Here is a 20,918-nt window from a genome sequence, read left to right on the forward strand (position 1 = left end):
GGGGGTAGAGGGGCAGCAGTTCTACAGGTGAGTATACTGACTAAGACTAGGGGTCAACATCAAAACCAAGGACATGAGAGTAACACAGAGACACAGGCAAACCTGCTCAGCTCAATAACAAATGCTGGGAAAGCCATAAGATGCATTTAGTGCCAACCTGTGACAGTCACAGCAATCTAAAAATTTGTCGTTTCCTTGTGTCCAGTGTGCCCTGATGTGTTTTAAACATGTACTTATTACAGCTCATTATTTTGATTTGGCTTTGTTCAGACTAGCCTTTAGCTCATCGCTCCTTTAGAACTCTCTCCCTGAACAGAGGCTGCGGAGGAGTTGGTCTCTGATGGCTGCCATAGAAATGATTTAAAACCTTTACACAAAAACATATTTAAAATGGCTGAACTACTCCTTCAGAGTATTGGAATGCCTAAATCTTGTTGTACCTATCAGATGTTCTTCTCTTTTTACCTCAAACCTCCTCCAGCTTCATTCTCTCTAACAGTATCTCTCTATCTCTGTTTCTTCCCGCTGCTTTCTGGAAGCTGCTGGTTGTCTTTGGAAGGAGGTCTCCTCTATGCATTTGTAGGACCTGCTGCAGCTGTCGTCTTGGTATTTTACTGCATTTTCTTGTCTGTGCCTTTCACCATTGGCTTTAGATACTACTCCCATATAACATATGACCATGTCAGATGAAGGCTGCATGCTTTCATCCAATGATAATGCAAATATTTACGTAAAAAAGATTTTTTACTTGCTTTTAAAAAGCTGTTTGAATTGTAAACAGTGGAGCTCACTCACTTTTAGCTGAATACATTGCACCACAGAGAAACCCCAATGTGCTTGAGAGTAAACCAAATGCATTGCTGCCTACTTTTAAGACAAAACTATAAAAGACCTTCAGAAACTGTAGAGAATGACTGATTACTGCCATTTTACAAGGTAACAACAGTTCTTTAAGGAGTATTAGGAAAATTATGACCTTTGTGAAATGAAGATACCGTAAATCCTCTAATACAGGCCCGGGCCTGTATTTGACTCAAGCTCATCAGGCTCCAGGCCTTTATTGGAAGGAGGACCAGAATTAGAGGCAGGCCTCAATTTCTATTTGAGCAAAATGAACTAATGGTTCGCTGGAGTTTCTGACAATTAAAATTGCGCCCACATTTTCAAAGTTAAACACATTTCTTTTAAAAACAGTAGTTTCTGCTTCAGCCCTCTCCCCACTCCCCCTGCGCAGCGGCCGCAAACTCACTGATGCGCCTGCAGCCTCTCGGAGTTCCTGCTGCTCTAAACATTAAAATAATTATTTCATTTTCTGTTCCTCACTTCTGATTACCTTCAATGGTGTCTGTTTGTTGCAACCAGCAGGTACAAAAACTAACTTGTTTTTATTTGACTATTTTTCTGTCCTGCCTGTTTATTACCTTCCTGCATCTCCTCTCAGTCCTAAAGAAAAACTGCTACCTGGCTTCATATATATTCAGCTTATGAGTTACCTTTGAACTGCAGTTCTAAAAGATCTACTGACCGCAAAAACAGCGGAGTGCTCGCCGGCCACATCAGTTAGGTGCGTCACCAGAGGACAAAACAGGTGATGCGCCCTGATCCACAGCAGCGAAACGCATCGGGCACAAATAAAAGACAGAAAACATAAAAGGAAATGAGCCGACATGGACGATCGCGTGTTAAATTAGTTTTTGAGGTGGCGACACCTGACTTGATAATGTTACTGTGGCCGTGCTCAGGACGCAGATGTCTGGAGCGCTTCAACAATCAGAGCTTTGCACGCACAAGCTGGTAAGGTTAGGATGGGGGTGAGGGGAATGTTAAATTGCAAGAGGGTAAACATCACAATTTGGTTAAATGTCCATTTTACGGCGGGTGTCGGTACCGACGCTCTGGCACAGCGCGTTGCCTCCCGACGCGCAGGAGCTTGTCACCTGCTGACAGCAGGCTGCTGTCTTTTCCGAGGACTGCATCTTGCCGGTCATTATCACGTGACAGCGACTAGTCGATGACGGGCCTAAAAAGTCACTATAGAGCGGTGAAGTCGACTAGTGACTTGTTCATACAACCCCTGCTACTGCTCCCCAGAGTGTTCTGCAGCATAATCAGCACATTCGCTTTGAACTTGATATCAAATTTTCGCCTCCTCTTCGTCTCCGCACGGTTAAAGTTACCCTCGCGGTCTATCACTGGCAAATCAAAAGTGAGACAGATGACACAACCGCCCCCCCCTACTTGCTTGTTACCACGTTCCACCTGGCCACAATAAAAAACCGGCCATTATTCACCTCCGCCGACTCCGACACCGGCCAAAATATGATACCCGGCAGTTAATTAAATACAGGCTAATATTAGAGGATTTACGGTATCCATGTTTTAGGTAATAAATGAATTGTCAAAGCCCTCTAACACCTCTTTCTTTCTTTCTAATTAAGAATATTCAGTATAATTACTTACAACTGTACCATGTTCAGCGCTTTGGGCTTCCTGACAGGGTTGTGGAAGGCGCTTTATAAATGAAGCTTTGATTGATTGATTTGATTGATTGAATACCATGAAAAAGTTGATTTATTTCAGTAATTCCATTCAAAAAGTGAAACTTGTGAATTAGATTGATTCATTACACACAGACTGATATATTTCAAAAGTTTATTTCTTTATTGGTGATGATTATAACTGAAAACTGGTGAAAATCCCAAATTTTGTATCCCAGATTTTTAGAACATCAATTGAGACCAATGCAAAAAAAAATGAATTTTAAAATTGTTGGCCAACTGAAAGGTATGAGATTGTACAGCACTCAGTATTTAGTTGGAGCTCCTTTGGCCTGGATTACAGCAGCAATATGGCGTGGCATGGAGTCCATCATTCTGTGGTGCAGCTCAGGTGTAAAGAGAGCCCATGTTGCGCTGATAGTGGCCTTCAGCTCTTCTGGATTGTTGAATCTTGCATCTTCCTCTTCACAATACCCCACAGATCTTCTATGGCACAGGTGTCAAACTCAGGCCCTCAGGCCAAATTTGGCCCGCAGTCCATTTTTATTTGGCCCGCAAGATCACACAACAAATATATATTAAAAAGTGGCCTGCTGGCCAATTTTGTTGCAAAGACTAAAAATCCCATATTGCTTTGTGGCGTTACTGCATCTGCCGAAGCACCCTCTCCTTTCTGTTTACTCCCGTTTCTTCAGCAGCGTTACCCTCCTCAGTCTCGGACAAACTAAAACACCCCTTTTACTCAGCGCCAAGTTTACTCCACAATTTGTCCACTTTGAAGCCCAGAAATTGATTTTAACAGCTCAGTAATCTGTTCAGGGTTTTCATGAGCTGTATGCCAAAATCATCAATATTAGAAACAATAAAAGGCTTGAACTACTTCAGTTGTGTGTAATGAATCTAATACATATGAAAGTTTAATGTTTATCAGTACATTACAGACAATAATGAACTTCAGTACAATATGCTGTTTTTGAGAAGGACCTGTGTAAAGCCATGGCAAAGGTTTAGAGAATGGCACAAACTGGTTAGCTTCAGTGTTTCTTAGGTTGCTAAAGTAATATTGCAAAACTTTCACAAATTTCAAAGATTTTGTCAATACTTGAAAAGACAAAGTTGATGAGAGTCAGTACTTCTGGTGTTTTCCCTCCTTCCAGATGTCTGTAGTTCACCCTGACCTGCTGCCAACCAGCTTCTAGTCAAGATCCTGACAGAAGGAGCCCATTATTTGTTGTCAATGTTGGGTTTGGTTTTTTTATCATGTCTCTGGAGAATGGACCACAAGTTCTCAGTGGGATTAAGGTCTGGGGAGTTTCCTAGTAAAGCCCTGCACTGAAGCCCTAGGCCCTCGGGTCAGAATAAATTGTCAGTTCGTCTGCATGCGTCGGGGTAATTCTTTCTATTCTTTCTCCATCAAAATAAACGGTCAAATACGGGAACTATCCGGTCAACACAAGCCCTGCTTTTGACTGTTCTGTTTTCTTGTGAAAATTGTTGGAAAGAGATCAAATTGAACTTGATTACTACCAGAGCCAGGCGCACCGCGCCGTCATCTCCGTGACGGTAAATGAGGGAAAAACAAATTGATCGGATCCTGCACGTCTTTTAACACATTGGTCAGGATTGACGCACTTTGTTTTCATTTAGTTGGTAAAAAAAAAAGTTGGGCTCGGGTCGGGCCAGAGAATACTGAAAACCTTTTCGGACCGGGTCAGGCTGGGGCTCCAACCCCTCGGGCCGGGCCGGACACGGGCTCAGATTTTAGGCCCGTGCAGGGCTCTGTTTCCTAGACTTGGACCCAACATCATTAATTGTTTATTTATTTATAGAGCACCTTCTTCGACCTTATCATCCGACAAAGGTGCTGAACACAACCATATAACTCACAATAGGAACAAATAAAATGGTGTGTATAGTTAAAAGAAAGATAAAAGCTAAAACCAATCATAAAAACATTAAAAGAATGTTTAATTAAAAACAACCAGCTAAAAAAACCAATTTAAGAATAAAATATCAAGGCTATGTTTCAATCCCTGGTGCGGAAACGCCATCACATAAAAAATTAATCTTCAGTCAAGACTTAAAAACCTGAAGCGATGGTGCCTGCCTAACACCCAGAAGTAGAGCCCTGCACTGAAGCCCTAGGCCCTCGGGTCGGCCAGGCCCGACAGCCCGAGGGCCGGGCTTCGGGCCAACGACTGTGTAATTACCTCTGACACGGGCCGGGCTGGGCGCTTTTATTTTTAATCAAATTCATAAAATGTTTTTTTTTTTAAACACCAACGCAGCAGCACCTGGCTGCTTCTCATGCACCGGCACCGTTAACTCAGTTAAGGTCTGTGTGGTTTATAAATGCGCCTATATAAAACAATTCTCAAACTGCTGATTGAAACATGTACCCCTATTCTAATATGCCATTTTATGTCCACTTTGATGTCAGAAACCATTAGTTTATTCTCATGAAAATGGCAGCGTTCTATTTTTCTGTGAATAAATTCGCTCTGCAGTAAAAAAAAAAAAATACAGCATTCACTGTTGTTTTTTTTTTCTAACTGGAGAGCGGCAGATTCAATTTACAAACGCTAATTGGGGACGTTTATTTAATTTGCCGTTCTGAAAATGCGCGCTGCAGTTGGAAAAATACAGCATTCATTGCTGTTTTTTTCTAACTGGAGAGCGCATTTTTAGAGCGGCAGGTTAAATTTACAAACTCTATAATAATTGGGGGCGTTTATTTAATCTGCCACTCTGAAAATGCGCTCTGCAGTTAGAAAATTAGAATGCTGCTTTTTTTTCTAATTGCACAAGAGCGCATTTTCAGAGCGGCAGATTAAATTTACAAACGCATCCAATTAATATAGTGTTCGTAAATTTCATCTGCCGCTGGAAAAATACGCTCTGTTAGAAAAAAAAGCTGCATTGATGCTGTTTTTCCTTCTTTTCTTTTCTTTTCTTTTTACTGCAGAACGCTTCTCACAGATAATTAGAACGCTGAGCATTCTATCACGCCAAAACATTATGAAAGGTTAAAAAGAGTCGGGCTCGGGTCGGTTCAGAGAATCCTGAAGACCGGGTCGGGCTGGGGCTCCATCCCCTCAGGCCGGGCCAGACACGGGCTCAGATTTTAGGCCCGTGCAGGGCTCTACCCAGAGGTAACTCATTCCAGAGCATTGCAGCGAGAACCCCCCCCCCCCCCCCCCCCCCCCCCCCCCCAAAAATCTGTGTTTTGGAGCATGGGACCACCAACAGCTTCCACTCAGCCGAAAGAAGAGACCGAGATGGGACATGTCTGTGCAGTTGTGCTGACAGACAGGAGGGAGCAGTGCCTTGAAGAGCCCTGTACACAAGTAGGAGGATCTTAAATTTGGCTCTGTACTGCACTGGGAGCCAGTGTGGGTCCGCCAGAACTAGAGTGATATGTTCCCGGCATCCAATGCCTGTCAGAAATCTCACAGCTAAGTTCTTGATGAGCTGCAACCTTGCAAGAGGCTTGATCCTAGACAGGCTTCGCAGATTGAAGAACTGTGTTAATTTGGGTTTTGAACTTAAGATCTGTCAATTTTTATCCCATGATTATTCACAACTTTATTATCAGATGGTACCAAAGTGCCAAGATTTATATCAAAGCCAGTGCCACCTAATCTGCCAGGACTAAGAATTATGACCTAAGTTTTAGTGTCATTCAGGAGTAAAAAGTTAGAAGCCATGTGGATCTAACATTCCTTAAACAGTCCAACAGTGGAAAGACAGATTCCTCAGCCCCCCACCGGAGTAGAAGATGGATCTGGCAATCATCAGTGTAAAGATGGAATTTGACACCATGCCAATGAAGGAACAGCCCCTGGCTGGAGAGTGGATTCAAATGAGTAAGCTGTTTACAGTTAAAATGGGATTTATAAATGACAAGCAGTCCACTGCCTCTGCCAGAAGACCTTGGGAAAGTAAAACAGTTATAATCCACTGGTAGTAGTTCCAGTTTCAAAAATGTTGATGTTTTGTTCCTGATCCAATTAGTTCTGACTTTATCCTTCTAGACCAGTGCTCAGCCATGCTGGAGAATACATGGTTTATCACCAAACTGTTGTTGGATGGTTAAAGGAGTTCCTGAGGGAGACTTTTTAGGTACCATTCTTTATTCATACCTGACCAGAGGCTAAACTGAGAGTGAGTCCATTCCCGTGGCTGAGAAACAATCCCCCAACCCTCATGGGTTTCTAGAGAAGTGGCTTCTTTGTTGCCCTTCTTGACTCCAGACCATTCTCCAAGCCTTCCCCTCACTGAGCTGCAGATGCTCTCATACGTAGTAGAGCTTGTTCAGGTGGTGCTGGTAAAATGTGTGATTAACTGCAACTCATCTGACTCTGGATATTATACAATTTGACACAATAAAAACTTTATGTCAACTAATATTTGTGTAATTCTCTAAACCATTGACCACAGCTGCACAAATGTTGTGTTGCTGAGCAGCCAAAGCGGTTCGCTCACTGACTTACTTCACAACTTTCTTTCGAACCGACAAATTAACAATTTAATTTGAATGTCTTTTTCACTCAAGCTGTTTCTCTAATGAAAAACTTCAGACCAGCTGGCAGTTCTTCTGAAGACAGCTCTGAGCATCAGCATAATTTGTTTTGTAGAAGTGAGTTCCCAAAACAAAAACAGTAAAAAAACTCCACGATCGGTAGTGTCTGGTTTCATCAATTTGGTTGTAGTTTGACCTATTTATGATTAGTTTGATCCCCCTCCCTAACATTTAGCATGTAGCACTATTACTTCTGGAATCTGTAGAAGCAGCTGTGTCTGTACCTAGTTTACCTAGAAAGTTCTGGGAGTAATTTCCATGCATGTCATTGTGATTGCTCTGACATGATGACCACCACCATCAATGTTTATGTCACTAGAGCTGTGTTGCTTGTGTACAATCTGACCAAAAATTTGCTGTGATTTAATCATTTGTCTTTTGTCTTTGGCAGGTTAACATGGTTATTGGGATTCTCGTTTTTAACAAACTGGTGTCCAAAGATGGCATTACTGATATGAAACTAAAGGAGAGGGCGGGGTATGCCTTAAATTACACATCCATTATACACGGCAACCTCTAACCAGCCTGAGCAGTTATTGTCTTATTGCCTAAAATGATATTTGGGTGAAATGCTGCACATTGTGAAATTAACTAAAGCTTCTGAGTGAGCTAACCAGAGGATAACAAGCAGTCTGGTTATTGGTCTTGCACAGACTGAGCAAATTGAGGACTCATTTCATTGCTTTCTTTTATGTTTCGAGTGTGTCGTGTTCTCCTAAAGCTGCTTTTTATTTGCAGGTGTTTTGCTTGATGTTAAAGCTCTTTGAAAACCATCCGTCTTTGTTTCTTCTTGGTTGTTGTTTTTTTTTTCAGTAAAAGGGAGCAGAGTTTTATTGAAAAAATAAATGAATCCTGCCTAGGTTGTCTTCTATTGATTATAGCAACTATAAATTGAACTTGATTCATTATGAAATATTATCATTAGGCTTGAACGGCGAAAGCGCTCCGAGCAGCGAAGCTGCGAATGCCTATTGTATCTGCTCTGTTTTTTTTTCTTCTGTGTCTTTGAATGGCTTTTTGGGAGTCTAAGCATATCCAAAATCTCACCAAATTCTGGCCCAATATAGAAAGTGCGTGAAATTTACGTATTTCAATGGCGATGTGAAGGTTGCTAAAAAAGTAGCTTGACAGCGCTCCCTTGAAAATTAAAAATACCCCTCCGCTTTGACCTTTTTTTATAGTAGAGTGATGAAATTTGGTACACTTGTAGAACTCAACAATACGCACAGAAAAGTCTCTTGCACCCATGGTCAACATCAAACAGGAAGTCTGCCATTTTGGACTGAAGTAGCGATTTTGACCTCGTTTTGGCCATTTGTAGGGTCTGTATTTGGTTGCACAGTTTGGTCATTTTTCGCACCATCGTCTCAAAAATACTGTGTGATCGATCTGAAGGGATGGACAAGTTAAATGAGAAAATAAAACTTACTTTTCTTGAATACTGAAGGGGCGCGGCCAGGCCTCGAAGTTTGAGCACTCTCCAAAAAAATTCAAGTGGCTATAATTTCATAAATGAAATAATTATAGTTAAAAAAAACATTTTTATGGACATTCCTCATTGGCCCCCGATGAAAAACGAATGGTCTATTGATGATGTTACACAAGCCCTGCCCCCTCAGGACTAAAAAGGTCAAGTTTTACTGTGAAATTTCCCGGATTATGCCATTTCGTATAATCACCACAAACTTGTAGCAGATAACTGAAGACAAGTTGGGGTTTCTGGGCCTCACTTTACGGGAGCTTTCAAAAGACACCGCGGCGGTGATGGTGCGGCGAAGTCAGGCGTAACGCCATGGCCATACGATTGACTCTCATTTAGGCAATTCTAAAGCTATCGCCACAAAATTTCTGATGAGTGATCCTAGTATGATCCACAATAAAATTTGAAATCAAAAGTCAGTAGGCATGGTCAATTTTTTTTAAATTGCGCCCCCTAGCACCCTTAAAAGTGCCAGCCCCAAGCCATGCTTTGACTGAGGATTATGAAATTTTGTACACTTATATAGTGTCTCAGGACATACAAAAAACTCTCTTCAAGCCATGCGCAATATCTCATAAGAAGTGGGCCATTTTGGTCCAAGTACGCCATTTTATATTTTTTGCACACTTCAAAGGTACGTTAGTCCCCAAGCACCCTTTACCCCCATCACCTTCATACTTCTGCTTAAAACTCTTAAGACCAAGCGGGAAAAAACTGAACTTACGGATTTTCCAAAACTCTAATGATGTGGGCGTGGCTAAGCCTCAAACATTGACCTGTCACCACACCATGCTTATAATTTCAGAGCTCCCTATTGGACTCCTTTCAACTATTCAACAGCTATATCTGCCTAATAGCAGTATAGAAGTTGGGGTCACTTGATGTCTTGCACTGGCAGGTTTCAAAAAAGGGCAGGACCCTGGGAACATGGCGGAATTCGCCATCACGCCATGGAAATATGTTTGCTTCTCATTTCCTCAGTTCTCACGATATCACCAAAAGATTTCTGGTGAGTTATCCTAGTTTGACCCCCAATATAAATACATTTTGTAAGCTGGTGGGCGTGGCCTTTTTTCTGAAATAGCGCCCGCTACGACCATTAAAACTCTCAGCCCCAAGTCATGCTTTGATTGAGGATTGTGAAATTTTGCACACTTATGTAGTGTACCTGGGCCTACAAAGTAGTCTCATGGAGCCATGCTCCATATCCCACAGGAACTCGGCCATTTTGTTCCAATTACGTTCCAGAGTTTCTTTCGAAGCTGGAATATTTTGCTAAAGTAGAAAATTTTTAGTGGGGACTGTTGGCAGGCTAGGATGAAAGGTTGAGTCAGATTGAGATGACAGCTGACAGTGATCACAGTTAAATGCACGCTGGGGTGTCTGGTGCGCATGGGTGCTCGTGCGCCACCGGTTGCAAGGCGATGGGTTGGGAGAGCATCGGCGATGGAGTGGAGGGGGTGCAGATGGACGGCGTGCAACTTCGCTGCGAGGGCCGAACAACGCTGCTTGCAGCTTTAATTAGGCCCGAGCAGCGAAAGCGCTGCGAAGGCCTATTGTATCTGCTCTGTGTATTTTTCTTCCACCAAGTAAATTGGCTTTTTGGAGGCCTTAACATACCCGAAAACTCAATTTTTGCACACATGTCAGGCGTGGTGTAAAATTTGTATTTTAAAGGTCCCAAAAAAAATAGCAATAAAACTAGCTCCACAGCACCACCTAGAATGTGAAAAATACCCCCCTCCAAACCTTAGTTTGTTGTACAGTTATGAAATTTTGTACACTTGTAGTACTCAACAGTCTGCACAGAAAAGCCTCTGGCAACCATGGTCAACATCAAACAAGAAGTCGGCCATTTTGGTTTGAATTGGTGATTTTGGCCGTTTCTATGGTCCGCTTCTGATTGATTGACTCGAACATTTTTAGCATGATCGTCTCGAAAGTTGTGGGAAATTGCTCAGAAGGCATGAGCGATCAAATAGAAAAAATAAAACTGACTTTTTGTATATGCTGAGGGGGTGTGGCCAGGCCTCGAAGTTCGACTACTCGACAAAAAAATATAAATGGCTATAACTTCATACTTGAATAGAGTTTAAAAAAATATGTGGTCATTCGACATCCAGCCAAAAACTAAATTGAATGGTTGGATGATGACATCACACAAGCCCCGCCCCCTCTGGACCAAAAAGGTCAAGTTTTACTGTGATAGGTCCCAAATCGCCCAATTTTTTCCTTTAATCACCACAAATTTGTAGCTGGTAACTCAAGACAAGTGGATGTTTCCTGGCGTCACTTTATGGGAGTTTTCAAAAGAGGGCGGGGCTGTGGCGGGACGGCGAAGTCAGGTGTACCGCCGTGGCCATACGTTTGCCTCCCATTTCGTCATTTCTAAAGACATCACCACGACAGTTCTGGTGAGTGATCCTAGTCCAGCCCCCAAAAAAATCTGATGGGAAAATCTGGTGGGCGTGGCCTATTTTCGTAAATAGTGCCCCCTAGGACCATTAAAATTTTCAGCCCCAAGCCATGCTTTGACTGAGGATTACGAAATTTGGTACACTATTGTAGTGTCTCAGGACCTACAAAAAAGTGTCTTGGAGCCAAGTGCAAAGTTACACAGGTAGGTCATTTTGGTTCAAGTACTCAATTTGGTGGTTTTTGCACACGTTGTTTGGAGAATGATGCCCCGTCGCCCTTTTCACCGACCACCTTCAAACTTCTGCTATATATTCTTAAGATATAGGGGAAAAAATTCAACTGTTGGATTTTTCAAAAGTTGAAAGGTGTGGGCGTGGCTAAGTCTCAAACTTTGACCTGTCACCATGCCATTTTTTTCACAGCTTCCTATTGGACTCCTTTCCTCTCAGTTCTTCAACTTCCGGTCGGCAATATGGCGCCTGTGCTTGGCTTAGCCGCGGTCACAGGCAACTTTTTCAAACTTTTCTCCACTAACCTCTTTTCCACCTTGCTCCTGTCTGCAATCTTCTTCAGTAGTGTCCCCGCTACCATCTCCTATGATAGCCAGACTCTTTTGTCCTTCCGTTGGTTCACAATCGCCCAAGATGCACCGAGGATTTACCATCCTGTTTGATGGCCTGAGCGGCATACCGGCCCGGAACCAATCGACGATCCAGAGCTGCGCACCTCTAGCGATGTTTGTCCGGTCCCGAGAAAACGTCGGAGGAAAAGAGGTAAACGTGCAGGAATCCAGGTGAGAATAAGACTTCTCTTAAAGCGTGGTTTATCTGGTAAACATCGGCGCGATCTTCTAGCTTCTTGTCCTTTGGTGACCTGAGCGCCACTTCCGCATTTCCGCCAGGCCGTGTTGCGACGCGTTTCATCCGTCCAAGTTTTTAAGGTCGGTTTATCCTCATTCCTCAGTGGTTTCTCCTCCTGTTCCCTCCATAAGTGGTTTTTAAAAACACAGTGGATCTAACCCTGCTAATTTACATCCACTAACTCCAGCTGTTTCTGTAGTTTCTGATTCCTCCACCTCACTCAGTATGGCTCTATTAAATTCCCGCTCTGTTAGCAATAAGTCCTTCCTGCTCAATGATCTAATTCTGTCTAAAAACCTGGATTTTCTGTTTCTGACTGAAGTTTGGCAGCAAACATCTGATTATTCTGCTCTGATTGAACTCTGCCCGAGAGGTTATTCTTTTCTTAGCCAGCCTCGGGGTTCTGGTCGTGGTGGAGGTCTAGCTGTTGTTTTCAGAGACCATCTTCCATGTAGCTCTACAACCTCTGGTCACTTTGCTTCCTTTTAACTGCAGCTGATTAAAGTCGGGCGTAAGGACCCGCTCTACTGTGCTGTGGTCTATCGTCCACCTGGTCCAAACAGTTCTTTCCTTCAGGAGTTTAGTGACTTTATATCCACTGTGAAGCTGTCGTTGATGATCCCTCTGATCACTTTGCCATGAATTTCTCAGGCCTCATGGACACCTTCGGCTTTACCCAGCATGTTTCTGGCCCCACACACACCAGGGGGCACACTCTAGACCTTGTTCTTACCCTGAGTCTAAATGCTGAAAGTGTTTGTCCTGAGGACGTTTATATTTCAGATCACCATTGCATTTTCTTTAACTTGTCAGTTTCTGCGTCCCCACCTCCTGCTCGCCGTATGGTTAGTTCTCGTTTTCTTAATGAGAGCACAGCTAGCAATGTTTCTGCTGCTTTTGATCCACCCTGTTCTTCTGATAACGACCCAGATTCCTTAACTTCTCAGTTTAATGAGCACTGCCTCTCCATTCTGGACAACATGTGTCCTGTCAGAACCAGATCAGTTCCTGCAGCGAACCCTACTCCCTGGTTTAATGACAGCCTGAAGCGCCAATGCAGAAAAATTGAGCGTTTGTGGAAGAAAACTCATCTCCACGTCCATCTGCTGCACCTAAAGGATCTTCTGACATCCTTTAACTCTGCAGTCAGAGATGCTAGGGTTTCCTATTTCTCCAACCTGGTGTCCCAGGGCAAAGGGAACCCCAAGGTGCTGTTTAACACCATCAGCAGCATCGTCTCTCCTGCCTCTTCTACAGCCTCCATCCACTTTGTTGCAGAATGTGAGAACTTTCTGTCTTTGTTTGTGGACAAAGTCAATAAGGTTAGATCTAGCATCTCTCCTTCAGCCTTATCGCCGCCTCTCCCGACTCCAACCAGACCCATCATCCTAGATAGCTTTGCTCCTGCTTCTTTGCCTGAGTTAACCAAACTAGTTAACTCTATGAAGACCTCTGCATGCCCCCTCCACATCTTACCCTCATCTTTGTTTAAAAGTGCTTTTCAGTCCATCGGTCCCAGCGTGCTCTCTATAATTAATGCTTCTCTGGTTTCTGATCAGGTCTCTGCTTACTTTAAGAACGCTGTAATCCACCTGCTTCTTTAAAAACCGAGTCTCGACCCCTCTCTCCATAGCAGCTTCAGACCCATCTCTAAACTTCCGTTCATCTCCAAGATCTTGGAAAAGGTTGTGGCTAAACAACTCACAGCTGCTCTTGATGAACATAACATCTATGATTAGGGATGGGTACCTTTCACATTTGAATCGATCCGGTACCGATACCCGGTACTTACGAATCGATACCGGTACCTAACGATACCAATTTCCGATACTTTTGGGTGTAATAATTAAAAACTATTTTTTCACTCAAATATTTATTTTCAATATATAACAATATGTTACAGAATTATAACAATATAGCATAAAACTCTCTACATTTTAACATATGTTTAACAAACTAGAATATTCCTCTCTGGACAACTTGTATAATAGAGGGGTATATAAATGGAACAAACTGAAGTAGACATCTTTGCTTTGAACTACTTGAACATGACCTACTTAACAGTGTGTATATTCAGTCCTTTAGCCATTCTTTTTAAGGAAAACTAACATGTCCACTTTCTCAGGCAAGAGTCGAGCCCGCTCAACACTGACTGTATCCCCTGCTGTGGAGAAAACTCGCTCTGAAGGAGTGGAAGAGGCTTGAACACAAAGATATTTTTTGGCCAAGCTGGCCAACATAGGAATCTGGTCTCTCTTTTGCCACCACCACAAGAGGGGGTGCACAGAGCTGAGGACTGCTGGAAATCTCTGATACATAAGCACCTCGTTCTTGGCCTTTTCGGCTAATGAAGGTGCTTGGATGTCTATCTCACTCCGGAGTAACACTTCCTGGTCCTCATCCTGAAATAGCTCCCCAAGGGCTGACAGCTTTTTCTTTCTTTTCTCAGGAGCTTCTGGCATTTCTTCTCCCTCAGATACTTCCTCCCCTTCCTGCTGCTCCTTTCTTCCTTTCCCCTCCTGCTGGGTCACCTCTCCAATCTTTAAATAAAGCATACACAGAACAAATAATTAAAAAAGGTCATACTGAAACAGAGTGCATATGCCCAGCTGTGGTCCACATTACAATTATGATTAACAAACCTTGTCTCCAGCGAACAGGGCTACAGCTTCATTTTCTAGGCGGGTCCAAACAGCCTCATCCTGAATCTTGCCTTTAAAACGAGGATCTAGAGCAGTAGCCTCCTCAAGGAACAGTCGTAGCTCTTTGTTTGTTTCCTCCTAGCAACATTGAACAAGAGCAGTTGGACAATACATTTTAAGTATTTCATTACACCATTGCTTTATTAATTGAAAGAATCAAATGAACTACATACTGTGTAACGATGGGAGAGGTCTGCCCAGACCTTCTCCTTGATGGCTTTCTTGAAAGCAGAATCTTCATCATTCACCTCAAACTTGGCCCTGAGTTTGTCGAGGATGGGCAGGATCTGCCCCGCAGTGGCACTCCTATCAGCTGAAACTGCAAGTGTGGATGTGTAAAGGACCCTCATGGTGTCCACAAAGTCCTCACACTTGCTCATGTCATCATCTGACACTCTCAGCAATCTGGAAATAATATGTCAAAATTATTCAGAATGTTTTTTGTCAGCAAAAGAGAATTCACTCCATCAGAAGTTTTTGAAACTCAAGTTTTTATTACCTGTCTCTGTCCATAGCCTTCTTGATTCTTGGGTCCCTTGAAGCAGCCTGGATGGCGGGGTACTGTTCGATAAACCTCTCCACCATCAGAAAGAGGCTGTTCCATCTGGTTCTCACATCAAGGATGAGGGAATGCTCATCTAGGCCTTCAATAAAACAGAGAACAATTGTCTAAATTTAAAATTCTTAATATTAATGATGTAGAAAGTGGCAGAAATGTTTAAAATCATTAGCAGCTCTCAAATATACAAATAACATCCTGTGTATGTTTAATAACCTCTGACCTACCTAGAAGTTTCTGCTTCTCTTTCAGTACAGGCTTGGCAAGACTATTTCTTCTTAGCCATAACACAACAGCTCTTATCCTCCCTGACCAGTTGGCAATGCTTGTCAAACTGTACAGCTTTTGGGCTGCTATGTTGAGGGTATGAGCAAAGCAACCCATCTTCATGACCTTCATTTTTTGGATGGCTACATCCATGTTGGCAGCGTTATCAACTGTAACTGCTACCACCTTAGACTTCACCTCAAATTCATCTAGGATGCTGTCAATTTCCTCTGCAACAGCAGATCCTGTTTGAGAGACATATACTGCTCTTGTATGTAGGACCTTTTCTCTCAGCTCTGCATCCACTACATAATGAACAGTAACTGTGATGTAGTGATCTTGAGCCACACTGCTCCAAGCATCAGCGGTGACTGCAACATGGTCCACTGCTTTCAGCTCCTGCTTCACATTAACTTTCTCAACATTATACCATGCTGGTATCAATGTGTTGCAAAGCTCCTGTCTGCTGGGGGGGGTGTACTTTGGATTGAGGGCCCTTGTCATCTCCCTATTACACACAACAACAACACACAAAGATAAATGATCTGTTTTTTCTCCATCTCAGTCCATTACACTCACACTGTCACGTAATATCAGCAATAATATACCTAAACCAGGACGAGCCCACAGTTGTAAAAGGCAACATTCCTTTCACAACAAAAGCAGTTACAGCTCTGTGACACTCATCTGTTCTCTGGCGGGTAAAGGCTGTCTCCTTAGCTTTTGTGAAGGGAGTCACCATTGCAGCTTTAACTCTTACTGCTGGTCCTACACATAAAAAACATTAATGTTACAGAAATACGGGGAAATTAGCTGACAGCAATGTTAATGGAAGCTAAAATGGCAAGCTAACGTTATAATTACACAGTTTATTTACCTGCTGCAGCTGATGAAGACGATGATGCCTCACTTGAATCGTTATCGCTGTTGTCACCACCCGCTGCTGAAGCTGTTTCACCAGTGTCGCTCGCTGGGGAAGGTGCAGATGTGACGTCGATGCGTGCAGGCCTAGCTAAGCTATCAAATGTTGTGCATTCTTCGGCCTTGAGGAAGATTTTGTGTTTCACAAGGTGCTTCTTCAAATTCGACGTGTTACCACCGGTTGCTTTGTAGTTCATATCACACAAGTTGCAGCGGGCATAATCTCCATTGTCGCCGCATTTATTAAAGTAAAGCCAGACTTTGGAGCGCTTTCTATCCGCCATGGTGTTCGCTCACTAGCTCGCCTCGCTCTGTCTGGAAGGCTCGCTCACACAGCGTCTGACGTCATTACGCACTCGCGCATGAAGCGCTTTCTGCCGTCTCAATCAGGAAAGGTACCGAAACAAGGCACCGTTTCATGTCACGTGAATCGGTCCTCGGTCGGTATCATGGAATTCGGTCGGTTCTGCTAAAAGTACCGAATACGGTACCCATCCCTATCTATGATAGCTTCCAGTCAGGTTTTTGTAGAGCTCATTCTACTGAAACAGCTCTTCTTAGGGTCTCTAATGACCTTCTGACTCACATTGATGCAGGGGACTGTTCTGTTCTGGTCCTGCTGGACCTGACTGCAGCCTTTGACACTGTTGACCATCACCTGCTACTGGAGAGGCTGAGAGACTGGGTAGGCCTATCAGGATCTGCTCAGGAGTGGTTCTCCTCTTATCTCTCAGAGCGCTCCTTTTCTGTGGCCGTCTCCAAGTTTAGGTCCTCCACCACCTCTCTTACCCATGGTGTCCCACAAGGTTCTGTGCTGGGGCCTCTGCTCTTCCTCCTCTATCTGCTTCCTCTTCAGCACATCCTGAGCTCCTTCAAAGGAATTTCCTACCATCGTTATGCAGATGACATCCAACTGTACATCTCCTTTAAGCCCCATGAGATGTCTAAGCTGCAGCTGTTACACACCTGCTTAGACTCTATCAAAGCCTGGATGGCTGGGAGCTTTCTTCAGCTGAATGAAGATAAGACTGATATCCTCATCTGTGCCCCAGACAAGCTGGTTCACAAAGTCAGAGACTCTCTTGGTCAGCTTGCTTTCCACACAAAACCTTCCGTCAGGAATCTTGGCATGACCTTTGACCCAGCTCTCACCCTGGATTCTCATGTCAGTTCTCTTGTTGGCTCTTCCTTCTTCCATCTCAGGAACATTGCCAAGCTGAGTCTCATTCTGTCTCGCTCTGAACTTGAGACAGTTATCCACACCTTCATCTCCTCACGCTTAGACTACTGTAACTCTCTTTTCACGTGTCTGAGCAGAACCTCCCTGAACCGTCTACAGGTGGTTCAGAACGCCTGTGCTCGGCTTCTGACCAAGTCCTCCAAACACACCCACATCACCCCGCTTCTCCTCCAGCTTCACTGGCTGCCAGTCAACTTCAGGGTTCATTTCAAGATCCTGGTTCTGGTCTATAGGGCCTTACATGGACAAGCACCATCTTACATTGGTGATCTTCTTAGTCCCTACACCCCCAGCAGGTCCCTGAGGTCCAGTGATCAAAGTCTACTGGTTGTGCAGCGCACCAGGCTAAAGAACAAAGGTGACAGATCATCAGCTGCTCTGGGCCCCAGACTCTGGAACTCTCTTCCCCTGAGCCTGAGATCAGTGGACTCAGTGGTCTCCTTCAAAAAGTAGCTGAAGACTCACTTGTTCAAGCTGGCTTTTGTATGACCTTCTTCACCACTCTCTCTTTATTCTGCTCTCCCCACCTATTCCACCTTCCTCAGGATCCACTGGTTTCCCTCTTTCCTGTTCACTCTCTCTCTTTCTTAACATTTCTTCTTTTAAATTGCAATTGCTTATTCTTGCTCATTTTAAATATATTTTTAAACATTTTCGAAATGCTTTTTTATATTTTTACAATTTTTATATTTTTTGTTTTTGTTTTTGTGAAGCGCCTCGTGATTTTTATCTTGAGAGGCGCTATAGAAATGATATTTTCTTCTTTTTCTTCTTCTTTCACCCAATCACCAGCAATCTCTGGCAAATAACAGTAGACAAGTTGAGGTAACTTGGTATCCAGTATTGGCAGGTTTCAAAAAAGGCGGGCTTTGGGAGCATGGCAAAATTCGCCATCACTCCATGTAAATACGTTTGCATCTCATTTCCTCAGTTGTCATGATATTGCCACAAAATCTCTGGTGAGTGATCCTAGTCTGATCCCCAATAGAAATGACCATGATAGGTTGGTGGGCATGGCCTATTTTCTGAAATAGCGCCTCCAGAATCATTAAAACTGTCAGCCCCAAGCCGTGCTTTAATTGAGAACTAAAACATTTGGTACACTAATGTAGTGTCTTGGGACTTACAAAAAAGTCTCTTGGAGCCAAGGTCAATGTCGCACAGGAAGTTGGCCATTTTGGTCCAAGTACTCGATTTAGTGGTTTTCGCACACGTCATTTGGAAAGTGATGCCCCATCACCCTTTTCACCAATCTCCTTCAAACTTCTGCTATAGACTCTTAAGATATAGGGGGAAAAATTCAAACTTCGGATTTTTCAAAAGTTGAAAGGTATGGGTGTGGTTAAGCCTCAAACTTTGACCTGTCGCCACACCACTCTTTTCACAGCTCCCTTTTGGACTAATTTCACCCAATCACCAGCAATCCCTGGCAAATAGCAGTAGACAAGTTGAGGTCACTTGGTCTCCAGTACTGGCAGGTTTTGAAAATAGGTGGGGCTTTGGGAGCATGGCGAATTTCGCCATCACGCCATGGAAATACGTTTGCCTCTCATTTCCTCAGTTATCGTGATATTGCTACAGATTCTCTAGTGAGTGATCCTAGTTGGACCACCAATAGAAATGGACATGATAGGTTTGTGGGCGTGGCCTATTTTCAGAAATAGCACCCCCTAGGACCATTAAAACTGTCAGCCCCAAGCCATGCTTTGACTGAGGATTATGAAATTCGGTACACTAATGTAGTGTCTCAGGACCTACAGAAAAGTCTCTTGGAGCCAAGCACAAAGTCGCACAGGAGGTCGGCCATTTTGGTCCAAGTACTCAGTTTTGTGGTTTTCGCACATGTAGTTTGGAGAGTGATGCCCCATTGCCCTTTTCACCAATCACCTTCAACCTTCTGTTATATACTCTTAAGACATAGGGGAAAAAATTCAACCGTCGGATTTTTCAAAAGTTGAAAGGTGTGGGCGTGGCTAAGCCTCAAACTTTGACTTTTCACCATTACATTACTTGACGTAATAACTCCCACGTGCATGATCAGATCCATATCAAACTTTGTCTGTGTGATCACTGACCACATCTCAAGACAGTGACAATGTGTATAGCTGACATCACCTAAGCCCTGCCCCCTGACAACAGGAAGTCTATTGTTTTATGGTGAAATGCCCATATTTGTCCCCTCTAATTTAGTGAACATGACAGCATGATGCTGTAATGACCATTCAGTTCTGATAGCGTTCCAGAAAGGGAGGGGCTTTGATGCCATGGCAAATTCTGGTGTGACGCCGTGACCTTGCGTTTGACTGTAACTTCCGCAAACAGCCTCCGATCTGCACGAGACTGAACATGACAATCAACAATCATGCCCTTTAGCCAATGAGGCACAAACGGTTGGTGAACGTTGTATAATATCACCGCAGCGCCCCCTACATACCTTTAAAGCTGTAATAACTCATACAGATGAGGTCACAACTGCACCAAACTTGCTATATGTCATCACACAAAGGCACCCAACACAATCATGAGGTCATTGGTTGATATTGCTTTAGCTCCGCCCCCTAACAGATATTAGACCCTGAATAACACATGCATGATGCAATTCACACCAAACTGCACACAAATGATTGTTGTGAACCTACAAACTTCTAAATGGAATATTTCCTAAATTTGGGACAGCACCCCCTAGATACAATAAAATCTTTTTAACTTCTGCAAAAAAAACTCCAAACTATATCAAACATGGTGGGAATCATCTCACAATGGCAAACAACACATGTATGTGCTCACTCATTCAAATCACTTCAACTCTGTCCACTTACAGCCTTTTGGCTCTAGATGACACATGCAATGTTTGATTGATGCCAAATTAACAGAAAACCATCTTTGATGACCAAAGATGACCTCTATGGGATTTAGTTGTAAATGGTCACAGCGCCCCCTAGATAGGTTCAAACTTTATTAACTTCTATAGACAGGGTCAGAATGGCATTTTACTTTGCTTGTGTCATCATGTGACTGCACTGCACCAAACACATTGATGTTGTTGTTGGTTCAAATCATTTAGCTCCTCCCCCTTTCAGCTCTGTGGCTCTAGAAAGCACATGTAAAGTCTGATTGATGCCAAACTACCACAAAGCCATCTTTGACTCCCTAAGAGGACCTCAATGGGATTTTATGTAATTTGTCATAGCGCCCCCTAGATAACTTTAACCTTCAGTAACTTCAAAAAACGTGTGCAGAATAGCATTAAACTTGGTCTGTGTCATCACACCAGCAGTGATGGAGTATCCCCTAGTGGTGACATGTGTAATTTAATGGTGGGCTCAAAAGACATGCAGATTCAGGGTGAGGCGCAGACAAGGAGACCGTTCGCGGTTTCTGGTGTCGGGGT

The 20,918-nt window shown here is 43.4% G+C and overlaps 2 protein-coding genes across 12 annotated transcripts in view; one reads left to right on the forward strand and one right to left on the reverse strand.

The window, feature by feature from the left end:
* adgrb1a (adhesion G protein-coupled receptor B1a) overlaps nt 1-20,918 on the forward strand; it is a 433,081-nt gene that overhangs the window by 337,864 nt on the left and 74,299 nt on the right. For all 11 annotated transcript variants that reach the window (XM_070551267.1, XM_070551269.1, XM_070551266.1 and 8 more), the window contains 2 exons: nt 540-606; nt 7,472-7,557. In XM_070551267.1, coding sequence (XP_070407368.1) covers nt 540-606; nt 7,472-7,557 — 153 coding nt within the window. The remainder of the gene's footprint in view (nt 1-539; nt 607-7,471; nt 7,558-20,918) is intronic.
* Nucleotides 13,540-16,714, reverse strand: LOC129154706 (E3 SUMO-protein ligase ZBED1-like). The gene is made up of 4 exons (XM_070551275.1): nt 15,040-16,714; nt 14,714-14,945; nt 14,481-14,618; nt 13,540-14,378 (listed from the first exon to the last, which is right to left on the reverse strand). The coding sequence occupies exons 1-4, from the start codon at nt 15,123-15,125 to the stop codon at nt 13,920-13,922; spliced, it is 915 nt and encodes a 304-aa protein (XP_070407376.1). The 5' UTR covers nt 15,126-16,714; the 3' UTR covers nt 13,540-13,919.

The sequence above is a fragment of the Nothobranchius furzeri genome, chromosome 5 (assembly GCF_043380555.1).
Source record: "Nothobranchius furzeri strain GRZ-AD chromosome 5, NfurGRZ-RIMD1, whole genome shotgun sequence".
In the NCBI taxonomy this organism is placed as follows: Eukaryota; Metazoa; Chordata; class Actinopteri; order Cyprinodontiformes; family Nothobranchiidae; genus Nothobranchius; species Nothobranchius furzeri.

Coding starts and splice junctions, on each gene's coding strand:
- LOC129154706 (XM_070551275.1), bottom strand. CDS start 15,125: ATGGTGGAGAGGTTTATCGAACAGTACCCCGCCATCCAGGCTGCTTCA. Junction 14,946..15,039: donor AAGGCTATGGACAGAGACAG/GTAATAAAAACT, acceptor TATTATTTCCAG/ATTGCTGAGAGTGTCAGATG. Junction 14,619..14,713: donor ACCTCTCCCATCGTTACACA/GTATGTAGTTCA, acceptor CAATGTTGCTAG/GAGGAAACAAACAAAGAGCT.